At 52.2% G+C, this 14,768-nt stretch overlaps 1 protein-coding gene across 1 annotated transcript in view; it reads right to left on the bottom strand.

Annotated features, from left to right (window-relative positions):
• The window catches only part of PRDM5 (PR domain 5), a 184,364-nt gene that overhangs the window by 28,605 nt on the left and 140,991 nt on the right, over positions 1 to 14,768 (bottom strand). Inside the window, exons 15-18 of the mRNA XM_006772503.1 lie at positions 14,015 to 14,108; positions 9,778 to 9,938; positions 9,418 to 9,487; positions 1,651 to 1,736 (exon numbers count right to left, since the gene is read on the bottom strand). Of these exons, the coding sequence (XP_006772566.1) occupies positions 1,651 to 1,736; positions 9,418 to 9,487; positions 9,778 to 9,938; positions 14,015 to 14,108 (411 nt within the window). The remainder of the gene's footprint in view (positions 1 to 1,650; positions 1,737 to 9,417; positions 9,488 to 9,777; positions 9,939 to 14,014; positions 14,109 to 14,768) is intronic.

Here is a 14,768-nt window from a genome sequence, read left to right as displayed (position 1 = left end):
AACCTTTGACCCCTTCCCCAACAATTTTTTTGTTAAAAACGTTTCTTTTTCAGAGTAAATTTTTTATTTTGGTTCTATATAGTATTTTTGATGCTGGTTATGAAAACAGGTTGTAACTCGTCTTCCTATAAACCATATTTTTTTACCATATTTTCTTAGTATACTCGTCGACGACTGAAAAAGAACATTTTGTGAAAACGAGTATACACGTTTCTGCCGGGGAAGGGGTTAAAACACATGCCTGGCACGTCTGTGACAACTATACACTTAAAAAATGAGTAAACGACACTGAAGCTAAGTCACGCCTCTGTACTAAGGCCCATTGGGAAACAGGTGTTTTGAACATGTGCACTGAAGTCGTTGTCCTGTTTAAGGAGTCAGTTTGTCCGTAGGAAGTGGTCCAGTTGCTCATATTCGTATGAGACAAGCACGGCATCGTGAATGGGAACCAGGGGATCTGTTTTAACCCGCACAGGAGCCGCCCGTCACCCGTCACAAAACCAGGAGGACGGTCCTTACGGGCTAGGAGGGCATCTCATGGCCACGGCACCGCAGCGGGGGGCTGGGGTGCCCTCACGCTGGAGAGGATGTGATGATGACATGTTTTCTCTAAAGCAGTGGTTCTCAACCTTGCTAAAGCCGTGACCCTTTAATACAGTTCCTCATGTTGTGGTGACCCCCAATTTCATTGTCATAAATTGAACATAATTAAAGCATAGTGATGAGTCACAAAAACAATATGTAATTATATATGTGTTTTCCGATGGTCTTAGGCGACCCCTGTGACAGGGTCGTTCGACCCCCAAAGGGGTCGCGACCCACAGGTTGAGAACCGCTACTCTAAAGTTTCTATTTTGCAGCTAAGGTGAGAAGTAAAGCCAGAGAGGCCGGGATCCGAATCGCTCTCAGAGGAGTAGGCACGCCTCTTAAACTTGAAAAAGTGCTCACTTCTACCCAGACCACCGGCATTTCAAAGGCCCGGCTTTAAAGGAACCGCGAGAAAGAGGCTGCAGGGACCACAGATGGAGCCCAATCACAACAAGCCCGAGGAGACAGCCACAGCCTCCGACTGTCCGGAAAAGCCGTGTGGCAGGTGACACGCCCAGCAGAGGGGTGCAGGAGAGGAGAGGGGGCACCTGGGGAAGAGAGGCCGGCCAGCCACGAACCGTCCCTGCCTTCCACCTCAGCACCCGCATGTGGTATTTTGTGGGAGAGCCACACTCAAGGGGCCAAAGAGCCGCATGTGGCTCGCGAGCCGCAGTTTGCCGACCACTGCCCTCCCGCAACAGCGTACACCGTCTCAGGGTCTCTCCTGCCAATATGCATGCTCGTTTGCAGGAATGGCCGCCTGCTGACACCTCTGTTCCGGCGCGGTCCTGGCACACACACCGCCAGACCCCATGTTCACATTTTACTAAGGTGCCAACCTATTTACTGGGAAGCTTGTCGCTGGTAACTCCCACGACTCCCGAAAGCCGAGTCACAGCTCCAAGAATGAGGACATTTTGGGGGTGTTTTTGTCTTTAAAGAAATGCCAACGTCCATCATAAACATAAACACGCGATTTCAGACCCAGGGCCTTGGTCTGCCCAAGGTCAGCTCCGCGCTGTGAGGAAGCCTGGCCCGTCCTCACGGGCGGCCGCGCCTTACCCGGGTGTGCGTGCGGATGTGCATCTTCAGCCCGTCGTTCTTGCTGAAGCCCTTCTCGCAGTACGGGCACTGGTAGGGGCGCTCGCCTACGAGAGAGGGGAGCTCCGCGTCAGAACACGCAGGCGCAGAGCAAGCAGCGCCATCCTCCTCCTCCTCCCGCACCCAGATCGGTCCCCACCCGCTCCGTGCGCCCTGGGCCCCGCACCACAGCAGCGGGCAGTGGGCCGGCCTAACCTCCGGTGGACAGGGACCCAGCCCGCTGCACCTGCTGGACTGGGAAACAAGCGAGGTCCCAGCAGCAGGCCTGATGCGCGGTCCTTTTATCGCGGGAGCCCGCCTGAAGTCTCCTGATTTTAAGAATTTGTGAAAAAGATTTTACATGAATCATTTTTTTTTAATCCTCATCTGAGGATATTCTTAGAGAGAAGAAGGGGGGGAGAGAGAGAGAGAGAGAGAGAGAGAGAGAGAGAGAGAGAGAGAGACATCGATGTGAGAAACACCTATCAGTTGCCTTCTGTACAGTGCATGGGACGATGCTCAGAGAGAGAGAGAGAGACATCTATGTGAGAAACACCTATCAGTTGCCTTCTGCATGGGATGATGCTAAACCACTCCAGCCGGGATATCTGAGTCAATTTATTAAGGAGCGACATTAATCAATGAGCACTGGGGGTCTTTAATTATCCCACTGATGCCTTCTTTGCTTTTGAAGAAAAGATTTCATGTCCTATCTCAGTTAGGGGGATGAGTTTCCAAAGACTTTCATAGAATTGGTGTTCGCTAAACAGAACCACCGGCTGCTGAACTAGGCAGTCATGGACCCACACTCTGATGTGACCAGGTACCTCTCACCCAGAGGTTACTTAGGACTCGCCAAGCCTCTTTGTAAACCAAGCAAGCACGCAGACACTTGTCGCAGTGTGTTGGAGTTCTACTGCGAAACGACAAAACTGTAACAAAATGTAATGGGCAGCTGCCCCCAGTCAGAGCCGACTGCAGAAAAGCCACTTGTCACCTATTCCTCCATTCAACCCGGCGCTTACGTGGGTGCTGGTCCCGGCTGCACCACAGCCCAGCACCAGGGGGTAGTCACCTTTCAGCAGGTGCAGGACTCTGCCCGTGTTTCCTTCCACACAGGCAGGCCTGTCCTTCCGTCCGGGGTCACTGGTATCATTCCAGTGAGCACACCTCCCAGGTCAGCAAGGCGCTGCCTTCCCACCAGGCTCCTCCCTGACCCCTCCAGCCAGTGCTGCCTCCAGAGACAGATGGCTCCCCGCGGGTCCCGGGGCCCCCATGGCCTCCGTGGCCCCATGGCCCCTGGGCTGCCTCTGCTCCACTGAACCTGGGTTTGAAGCAGGGACGTCTCGGGGAGGCCCCAGCACGGCCCACGCTCTAGCCTCAGCGGGAGGAGGGGCGCCGGGGGCTCCTGTGAGCTGGGCCCGGGGAATGAGGACATGCCCGCCACACGGACAGCCCTCCTGGATGAAGGAACTGACCTTGGAGAAGAGCAGCCTGTCTTTGCTGCGTGGATGCCCCAGGCAGAGGCTGAGCGCCCTCTGAGGCCAGTGCACACGCCGTCCTGCAGGACCGCGGGCAGATTCAGGCACTGCCTTCACTTTGTTTAGGGAACCAGTGTTATGTCGACTAACACAAGAATTAGTGCAAAACTTCGCCAAGAAAATGGAGCTGAAAGCCCACATAAGCAGAAACAGTAACAACAGCAGTGGGGGTCCCGCTCGCTCTGCTCTGCGGAGCCCAGCACTCAACCCCTCGCAGCACCTTTTGTCCAGGCAACACCCTTGGGGTCTGGGTATCCGTGTCCCTGGTTTCCAAACGGAGAAAGTGAGGCACAGGGAGGAGGCGCAGGTGCCTCAGCGGACAGAGCCATTGCACGTGGGAGTCAGAAGGTAGCCCCCGCTCTGCCACCCCCAGATTAACAATGTGGCTGCTGTTCAGGGTCACGGAGGTGGGACTTTCTAAAGTGATTGACGGAAACTCCACTTCTTGACATGACAGTTGACATGAACCAGATGTTTCTGTCCAGCGAGGGAGGCACTGAGTCCTCAAAGTTCACAGGGAGCGGGGGTGCCGGGGGTGGGGGAGGAATGTGTGTTATGTCTCAAGCAGGCCCGCCATCACAGGAGACAGGTACGCACCTTCCACACGGAGCGGAACGCGGCCCGGGCCAATACCGCACACACAGCACACACAGGGGCAGCTACCACAGTCAGTTAATGGGCACAGCCGCACACATGACACTGACGTGTGCATGACATGTGCATGACTGGGCTGAGAAAAGCAGGCGAGTTCTTCGTGTCTGCCTCTTTCCTCACACTATGCTCTGACACCCAGTAGCATGACCATCCTCTGTGTTTTCTTCAAACACATCCAGGAACACAGAGGGACACGATGCCCACTAGACAGGGCTGGATGGAGGCTGATTTTAAAAGATGCCTCAAAGCGGAGGCTCCGTGAAGTGGCCTCACTCCTTCGTTAAACAGGTATCTGCCCTTGTCCAGGGCCTTGGGAATGGGGTTACGAGTACATTCGCACAATCGCCGCCCCTTCAATGTCACTCGTGCGAGGAGAAGGGCATGGAGAAGTTAAAGAAAACACAGACGATCATCTCAGATACGAACGGAGGCAGGTGTGAGAAAGCCTCTGAGGGGGCGGGAGGAGGACTAGCTCAGGTCGTCAGGAAAGGCACAAGGACGGAAGGGATGCAGTTCCGGGGCCGCTGTAAGGTCATCGGAGCACACTCAGGGTAAGTCTCCATCTTTGGATTATCTTATCGTACTGGGCTAGTGCCTCCAAAGTCTCACTGCCGGCACGCCTGAGGTGGAAGGAGCGTAAAGATATTCTAGGTGTGAAAGGGCGAGGAAAGGTGGGAAATGTCACGAAAGGGCTCCAGGGAACGGGGCTGTGCCCTCCACAGGGGACATCCAGATGCATGTGGAATCCCTGCCAGGGTCTAGCCCGGCCCCCAAGCAAGTCACCCACCGGGAGTCTTTAACAAAGAAAATGCATTATGACAACAACCATGCAAATGCGGCTAAAGGCAATAGGGGGAAACTCGATCCTAGTCTAATGCATGTTATTAGAATAATAATTTATTAACGCTGCCATTATTTTATGGAATGGAATGTTAATTAAAGACATGAGAGGAACTCTGGTTCTCACCAAAGAGCAACATACTGATATTAAAACAGCATTTGAAGTTTGTGGAGGGAGTGAAGGTTAGCGTGTGTGCTCACATACAAGGACCCTAAAGCCCCCGAATACTGACTATCCATCGGTGGCTACAAAATCACCTCACTGTCCAACGTCTGGACACAAATACTTTCCAAAGATCGTTGTTTAGGTCACATGAAATTAATAAAGAAAAACTTTGCAAATCCTGGTATTCTTAAATGAGGTATCTTGATACCCTTAAATTAGGCCACGGATTTAAGAAATGAACTTGACCACTTGGTCAGATGGCTCAGAAGATCAAGTTTTATGTCATGTCGGTAAACAGACTGAATGCGACAGATTGAGCAGTAATGGCCAAGAGCAACTTGGAAGATTAAAAAATATACAAAATAGCCCGGCCGGTGTGGCTCAGGGGTTGAGCATCAACCCATGAACCAGGAGGTCACAGTTCCTGCTTGTGGGGACAATTTGCATCATTAGTCTTTTATTTTATAGGATTATTTATTGCTAGTGTTTTTAAACCTGTGAACAAATATTCTAAAAAATGAATGGATTCCTTTAGTAAAAACATTAGAGAAGACAGACAAGTAGTGGCTGAAATCCAAGGAGAAGCAAATTATACCGAACCTTTATTTCTAAGCGGATCACAGGTATTTACTGAAATATTAAATGTTTGCTGGGACAGTGATTTATGACTCGGTTCCAGCAGCAGCGTGCAGCCAGTCCGGAACAGAAGGCCCACAGCAGGCGTCTACGAACACGCAGACCGGGGAGCTGCAGGCAGGTAATTAACCTTCTGGCCCAAAAGCAGTTCCTAGAATTTCTCTCATAATTTATGGACGACGGTCGGAATCCCTGTCACAGTCCACAGACTCTTTCGGAATCACCCTAGTTCCAGCTGACCTGAGACGCTGTGGACGGTCGGGAGGCAGAGCTGCTGTTCCTGCTGCCCTCGGGGTGCCACCACCGGCACTCCAGCCCGGGAGACCGGTGATGAATGACAGCTGCCTGCCGGGCACAGACGCATGCTCTCATATGAACCAGCGTCGAGTAGTAAGGTCTCATGGACCGTTGGTTTTGTGCTGGGAAAGTGTCTCCAGAGTGAAGTGCTCAGTTAGACCATAAGTAACACGCCACACCCCTTCGCATCCAAGTGCAGATGCGTATCCTAAACTGGCTGATGACCCAGATGATATCATCACACATTGTGGGAGGCATGTACGTAACCAATGGTAAGTCAGGAGCAATGGGAGGTTAGGGAGTATTGTTAGAGAACAAGGGACAAAACACCAGCCAGGTGACACTGGAAAACCAAATTGTCATTTGCCTTTGTTCAGTTCTGGAGGAACCACACACGAGTTCTGTAACGAGCAAATCACTGGATTTTGATGCACGTGAATTCAACTAAGAGGCTTGAACTAGAAACTTCCTGAAATTCCTTTCTATTCTCCAAGTCAATAATATTATATTTTTCCTTGGCTGGTGTGGCCCAGTTGGTTGGTCATCATTCTGTCCACTAAAGAGTCGCCAGTTCAATTCCCGGTCAGGCCACATGCCCGGGTTGTGGGCTGGATCCCCGGTGGGGGGTGTGCATGGGCACCAATCGATGCTGTGCTCTTGCCTCAATGTTTTTTTCTCTCTCTCCCTCTCCCTTTCTCTCTCTTTAAAAACCAATAAAAATATTTTTAAGAAAGAATACTATAGTTTAATGATGTTTAAATCAAAATGTCTTGTGCACACTTGATGTACATGCCCTTATTCAAATCACCTAATTATGAAGAATGAGTAGACTTTAGAAAGTAGATACAAAGTTTATGAAAAATAACATTTTCAAAGTTAATGGAAAAAAAAAGTTTTGTCAGATTTCGCCCCAGCAGTACTAAAGGATGGGAATGGGAATGAGGCAGAGGGACAGAGAGGAGCTGAGATACGGCTACAGCTGATACAACTGGTTGGTTAGCGGAGGCAACAAAGGATAAAGTCAACCAACATGCGAAGAACCAGAGGCATTTTCCAAAGGTTTCCTTTAAACAGAAAAAATACCGAGATTCCTCCCAGAAGGAACAGACAGATAGTAACTCAATCGCTAAGTAATCACCATCTTAGAGAATGGCCGCTAGTCCGAGCCAGAAGGGTAAGAGCAGTTCAGAGAAAGTGAACATGAAGTAGACACACACCACACCTACACAGTAGACAGGAAGTGACGCACGACACCAGCGAATGGAAGGAGGGGCCCGAGGCTGCGGCCATGTCTCCCCTTCATAACACCGGGCTGAGGTTACCAGAGAGAATCCGCCTCCCAAAATACCGATGGACGGTTTGAATACTGTAACAGCAAAATGAAACCAGCTCTTTCAACACCATCAGGAGACAGAAAAGACCGTGACCTGCATAAGCACCTGGGCACACGGCAGAGTGCTCAGTGCCCATCGCCTCGCGGAAAGGCCATCCGCTGATAGCCGCTTCCTGGGCGCAATACAGCAACCCATCCACTGGGTGACATTCGGGGGAAACTGTGGGGACTCGGTGGTTGCCAGGTGAGAGTTGGGGGATGAATGGGCAGAGCACAGAGGGTTTTGGGGCAGTGAAACGACTCGGTGTAAAACTCCAATCACGGGCGCGTGTCGGTATCATTTGCCCAAACCCACAGGATGTCCAACAGCAAGAGGGAGCCTTAAGGTAGATGCTGGGCTCTGGGGGTTTATAATGTGTCGGCACAGGTTCATGGATTGTAACTGATACGCCCCTCCGTCTGGGGATGTGGATGGTGGGGGGCTGTGTTGGGGGAGGAGGTAGATGAGCAACTCTGTACCTTCCTTCATTTTACTGTGAACCTAAAATTTCTCTAAAAAATAAAACCTCTTTTTTAAAAAAAAAGAGCAATCCGGTGAAATTGCATTTAACCATCGTGTTCTCTGTGTGTTATTGCCATATAAAGGTGGCTCGGGAGTACATGAACACGGGAATGTGAAAATAAAAAATTTTAGAGCACCTTTCATTTGGCTCTAAAGCATAAAACTTTCAAACTACTGAAGTAATGTTAAGACCTTTAGAATTTCATTCCTCACTTTTATACTGCAGAACTTAGAGCATTTGATAATTCTTGTGTTGTATATTTTTTATAAATGTTTATTGATTTCAGAGAGGAAGGAAGAGGGAGAAAGAGAAACATCAATGATGAGAATCATTGCTTGGCTGCCTCCTGCACGCCCTCCAGTGGGGACCAAGCCTGTAACCCCAGCATGTGCCCCAACCAGGAATCGAGCCATAACCTCCTGGTTCATAGGTGGACACCCAACCACTGAGCCACACCAGCCAGGCTTCTTGTGTTCATTATAACAGCTGGGTAGAAGAGACCACACTTGGATTCTGTCTCCTTGGTTAGGTAGGTCATTACCGTATTCCCTGGACTGGCTGGGCCATTTGCTGTCTGAGCCTCACGTTCTGTGACAGGAAGTGAGTGTGGCCGTGGGAACCTGCCGCTCTGCTGAGACAGGTCCCCTGGGGTCCTGTTCGAGGAGCTCCCTCCCTCCATCAACTGGGTAGAGCCCGCCCCGCCTGCCCGGCCTTTGCAGCCCGAGTGTGGAGGTGAACCGATGAACACAGTACAACGCGGTAACCGGGAGCGATGTCCGCCTGATGGGCAGCGGGGACCTCCTGGTGGCTCCTGGATGAGACCCCCAGCAGGGGGCCAGACCTCTACCCAGTTGCTCGCTACCCACTGCTCGCTACCCGCTGCTTGTGGCTATGCCAGTTCCACAGGGTCAACCTCGTCATGTGGAACGAACCCTCCTTTACTGCTCTCTGGATAAAGTGGGGAGTGGGCACCCCTGTGACCCGGGACGCACAGGGGCCCACACGGGAGGCTCAGCGAGAGGCACAGCCTCGAGGGGCAGAACCGGCGGCTCTTCCCGTGGAGCAACTTGTCCTCGACACGAAGTGACCACGACTACGGCCATTCAGACTTGTTTTTGTGAACACTTGTTTTCTCATATAAAAGCAGGGAGCCTGTCATTTAAAGAGAAAGGAAGGACGAAAAGAAGGAAGGACAGGAGGGAGAGGGAGGGAGCCAGAATTAGAGGAATCAAGGCGCACTCAGAACGGAGGAGACTCGGGTCTGCTGCCACGTGCTGGACCGCAGACCCACCAGATGAGGTGGGTGCTGACGTGGCACGGGAAGGCCTGTGGCTCAGGGAGCCCACATCTCCCCAGTGGTCTGTGTGCGAGTCAGAGCCACACGCGGGGAAAGACCCCAGTGCCGTCGCACCGACGGATTTGAACGTGACGGATGGGAGAGCTGGGGAGGGGGTGTGAGGTCCCACAGGACAGGGCCTTTGGGAAACGCCGCTTCCTGAGGTTGACAGGAGGATTAAGAGGGGGCCCCCGGCCTCCACAGGGAGTGGTCTGCTCCCTCTCTGTCCCCTGGACAGTGTGTACCTCACATCAGTCACACCACAGCCCAACAGCGAGCGGCTTATCTCCACGCTAGATAGTTAACTTAGTTTGAAAAAGCAACTTATTCAACATTTTTCTAGAATCAGAAATCGGATTTTATAAAACTTTAAGGGAGAAAACAGGGGAGATGGACTCTCCCGAACTTCTGGCCGCAGTACGGGCAGGTCTTCTCCTTCTCTCCCGTGTGTGTCTAAAGGGGGGTGGGGCATCCAAAGAGTTGAGGGTCAATCCAGAGAAACAGGTAACGATGACGAAGGGCAAACCCTTTCCTCCTGGCTTACGTTTCATTCAAGTGATTTAGTCTCACAAGGAGACTTTAAACCACTGTCACGCGCATCCCCACTGATTCCAAACCCCCTCAGATCCACGCGTCCGTGGGAACTTGAAAATAACCCCGCGGGCTACTGTCCAGACCCCTCGGCCGCCCCGCCTGCCAGGCTGCCCCGCGCGAGGCCAGGACATGGAGCCCCACAGGCTGACCTTCTTGTGGCTCCGCAGCACGGAGGGCGTGACGAAGGCCTTGTTGCACAGCTCGCAGCGGTACTTCTTGTGCCGCTCGTGCACCACCTGCACGTGCACGCTCAGGGTGTCTTTCCTCTTGAAGGTCGCGTCGCAGTGATGGCACTTGAAGGTCCTCTCACCTTGGAAACAGGAGGTCACAGGAGAGGAAATGAGGTGCCCCGGCGGGTCCCGCCAGCAGCCCACACACACCTGCTGGTCTGGACCCCCCGCAGGTTGGCTTTAGGGCTCTGACCGCGTATCCCACTCGCAAAGGGGAGTGGGTCACAACAAGTTGGGTTCCACATTTAGAATCATTGTGCGGCCAGGGAAGCCCTGTACCTTCACAGGCTCTCAGCCTCTGCACCTGGAAAATGTGGGCATTGAATTCATTTCCTGAGGGTCCATCAACTTGTTTTAAAAGTTTCCAGGGCAGGGGCTGGGGTTTGAGCTAAGTAGATTCTTGTGGGGACAAAAGGCCTCTGTCATAGAGAGGAGCTGCGCTGGGGACCCCTCATTTCTCCCCTCCATCGCACAGCGGTCCACACGGCCTTCAGGATGGGGCACGGGCAGGCCTGGTCACTGGCAGCCAGCTGGGGGCGAGGGCCTGAGGGAGACAGAGTGGCCTTCCCATCCCACGACAGGGGCCTCCATCCCACCACCTGCCTCAGCACGGTCTCTGGGACTTGGTCTCAGGTATGTGGACGGGAGCCCCACAGTGGTCCTCAGTGGGCGTGAAGCTGCTGGGGGAGGGGGTTCTGCCCAGGCTCTCAGACAGTTTGGGGGGGACGGGGGAGCCTAGAGTGGCAACTCCCGGCTTATACCCTAGAGCAGCGGTTCTCAACCTGTGGGTCACGACCCCTTTGGGGGTCGAACGATCCTTTCACAGGGGTCACTTAAGACCATCGGAAAACACATATATAATTACATACTGTTTTTGTGATGAATCACGATGCTTTAATTATGTTCAATTTGTGACAATGAAAGTGGGGGTCACCACAACATGAGGAGCTGCATTGAAGGACCGCGGCATGAGGAAGGTTGAGAACCACTGCCCTGGAGCCCTGGGTGCCTGCCTTCATTCGTGGCCTCGGCTGCAGGGGAAGCAGCTCAGGGAGCGCTCCGCACTTTTTAAAGCTCACGGAACGCCATCTCTCAGCTCTTCCTGGCATGCCAGGCTCTCGGCGCCCCTTTCCAACACTCTCAGCGGGGAATGCGCACAGAGGACAGCGCATCCGCGGGAAGTCATCAGTGCACGGAGCCCACGGCCCTATCGTGCGAGACGGACTAGCACTGGAATGCATGTTCCCCTGTAGAGAACAATGACATTGGCACAGATTCCCACGTTCACTGGGGCAAGCGACACAGGCAACTTTCTAGTCTCAGTGAGAGATGCCTCGGCCCAGCCCCTACGCCTCCATCACAGCCAGCGTCCCTTAGACCTGTGGGGTCCTCGGGCTCCTTCCCAGCACATTGAAGGACAAAGAGAAGGGAAGGAGAAAGGGGGAGAAGGCAAGCCACCCCACCCTTGTGTTTTCCATCAGAAAGCGGCTGTTTAGTCTCTCAGAGGCCTGTTGAGAGCTGGTGTTTGAGACAAAGTCACGTGGGGGCCACGCGGGAATCGCAGGCCGGGGCGGGTTCTGAGCGCTTCGTCTGCAGTTGCTTTGTGCGTCTGTGTCGTGGGGGTGCTGTGGCGACCCAGTTTGTCTCTACGTGTCTCTAGATGTATCTGAACATTTCTTTTGGGTAAAATATAGAACCAGTGAGAGCAAAGTGAAGGATGAGTTGACACAAGGTTAAGAATGTTAATTATACCAGATCTTAGTCAGGCACTGAAAGAAATTAAAAACCAAATCCTCCAAGATTGCGCCTAGCCAAGCATTTTCATTAAACTGTCAAGAGAAGCAAAATGTGCGACCCTGAACAGCACCTCGCTACGCGGCACCTTTCCCCTCGCGCTGTCATTCCGGGTTCTTGGCTTTAACGTGTATCAGAATTTTAAAATTCTGGTGTAGGATTTTATCTGATTTTACCAGATTTCCTTGCCTTCGATTTATCCAATTTTCCCCCCCCATTTTAAAACCGAGAAGCTGGCTAGGAGCCCGCCTTTCGGCTTTCAGAATATTAGAAAATGGCAATAATTTCCAAAATAATTATGGAAAGTTTTCCTCGTACCGTGAGCGCACGTCATTGTCTGATCACCACCTCCATGTGGTGAAGTTAAACAGGTTTTAAGCGTCCTGTTGTGTAGGACGCGGTCTGGTGTTTTGTCCTCCGTTGGCACCGCCCAGTTTCCCATCCTCCTTAAATCACTCGTTTCCTCGCCCAATTCCAGAGTCGACCTTTCTAACCACATTAAAAAATATATATTTTAAAAAATAATAAAATAAATAAAACTTCATCTATCCAAAGAAAAATTTCCTTGAGTCTGAGGCCACGGTTGCAAGTCTTCAGAGTATGAATGGGGCTCCCGTGTGTAAGTCCTTGTTCTAAAACCCACTCATCTCAGAACGTGTCGTGATGCAGCTTCATAAACCCCCTGATCAACGTGCCGATCAACTTTATATTAAACACACAGGCACGGCCCAGCCTCGATGGCCTCAATCCTCTGCCTCAGGTTGATCAGAACCAACAGGATGAAGTCAAAAGTATTGGATTCCTTCTTCCGAGAATTCCGTGCTGCTGTTAAAAATAAAACTTCGGTCCGGCCGACGTGGCTCAGTGGGTGAGGGATGAACTATGAACCAGGAGGTCACAGTTCAATTCCCGGTCAGGGCACACGCCTGGGTTATGGGCTCCATCCCCCGTTACCATCGTCACGCTCAGCTTTCATAAAAGCCTTAACATCTTTATCATTCTGATTTTTCCGATACTTCCACGGACCAGAGAACATTTCTTCCAAGATACTATCTTATCTGTGCAATCAGCTGTCAGGAATGAGCAACGGCTTTGCTTCCCTCACAAATATTAAAAATGCAGTCAGCAGCGGAACCTTCCTCTGTGGAGGATGATCTACTGAGTAAACACCTCCAATTAGAAGCAAGAAAAGCAACTGTGACTCGTTACACCGTTTTCCCTTCCGTGTCAGGCGCCGTGGTCACGAACACGTGGGCGGCGCCCCATTTCTTCCAAGATACTATCTTATCTGTGCAATTAGCTGTCAAGAATGAGCAACGGCTTCGCTTCCCCCAGAAATATTAAAAATGCAGTCAGCGTGGAACCTTCATCTGTGGAGGATGATCTACTGAGTAAACAACTCCAATTAGAAGCAAGAAAAGCAGCTGTGACTCGTTACACCGTTTTCCCTTCCGTGTCAGGCGCCGTGGTCACGAACACGTGGGCGGCGCCCCCACTTGGCCCTTCAGCGGCGCAGTCGCACTTTCTCCTCTACAGCGTGGTGATGGCCTCGGCGAGGTGGCTGTGTATTCCGGGTCCCCTCGACACGGCTCTGGGTGTGACGCTAGGCGGACTTCCGTGGGGTGGGTGTGTCTGATAAACAAAGGAAAACCGCACCCCGGCACCCCTGCCCAGGAAGGGCGACGTGGGAGGCAGCGTGCTGAGCAGGGAAGAGGGGGCGCAGCGCTGCCTGCTCCCCGCACCGTGAGCCGCTCCCTGCACTGTGGGCTGCTCCCCGTACAGCGAGCCGAGTCCGTGGCCTTCTCTGCGCCCCATCCTCGCAGTTCCTCAACTCAGAGGTCACGTTCAATGTGAACTCTGACCTTTCCCAACAGCAAAAGCCTGTGGGCTCCTGAAATCACACCGCCCCCCCAGCCTCTGCTCTGTTTCCTTAGTCCTTCCATGTATGTCTCACTGGGCGGGGCCACACCGTGGTGAGATTTGCAGGTATGTAAGCCCCTGCCACTGCTACTCCCGTCAAACTGCAAAACACTTCGGCAGCCAAGAATGTCCATCCTTACATTTAAAAGGGACCAAAATGTCTGCTTTTGAGCAAATTTCAAAGCCACCTTTCAGGACACAGGCTATGTGTTCCATACAAACTAAATGATGGTGCGGGTGACATAAAATAAAATGTCTCCTAAAATGGCTGATCTTCCTGTGGGAAAACAAACAAGGACGAGGGAAGATGAGAGGCGATTACTGTCCTGTGTGCACAGCAGACAGCTCCTTGGGGCCGGGAGTGGGACGGGGCCGGGGGGTGGGAAGACAAGTGCAAGGTCATCCCATGCCGGGGCCCTGCCCGCCTGACGGACGCACTTACTGTTGTGTATGAGCAGGTGTCTGTGCAGGGAAAACGGGGTCCGGAATAGGGCCTTACATTCCTCGCACTGGAACGGCCTCTCCTCGGAGTGGGTCTGCGGAGGAGAAACTGAGTCAGGAGGACGCGGAGCCCACACATCCTCACAGGAAAGGGAGCTCCCAGTCCAGGTGAGAAAGGGAGAGAAGGGGACACGACCCATAACCTGCTTCTCCCGGGGACCTCTGTCCACCCCAAACCACTCTCACCAACATGCTGTGCCCACGGGACGAGCAAGTGTCCTTTCACATTCTCGCACTGGAGAGACGTTTCACACGTGTTCATACGTGGTCCAGGAAACGGTGCCCATGACCACAAACACTCCCCAGCATGCAGCAGGGGTTTCTCGGGCTCTAGTCCGACAAAGGTGTCGTTTCTCCCCCACATCAGTGACCACCTCCAGGGGACGTTCAGTCCTGGGCAATGCTCCCCCCATTAAACCAGGACAGCCACTCGTTGTAATTAATGCTCGGTAGATGCGTTAAATGTTTATTTTGTGTCAGATGCGAACCACCTTCCATGAGTTAGTTCACTTAATTCTAGCAGCAACTCAGCGAATAATGCTCTATTGTCCCCATGTACAGATGAGGAGACTAAGGCTCCAACAGTCTCAGTCATTTGCTAACTGTCTAATCACACAGATGCAATGAGCATCATTAAACAAAATATACTGATAAACAACAACTGCAAACTGCCTGTTAGATCTAAAACTCAAAAA

Source organism: Myotis davidii, unplaced genomic scaffold (genome assembly GCF_000327345.1).
Source record: "Myotis davidii unplaced genomic scaffold, ASM32734v1 scaffold446, whole genome shotgun sequence".
NCBI classification, from domain to species: Eukaryota; Metazoa; Chordata; class Mammalia; order Chiroptera; family Vespertilionidae; genus Myotis; species Myotis davidii.
Note: the sequence above shows the minus strand (reverse complement) of the source record. Positions and strands in the feature narration are given on the sequence as shown.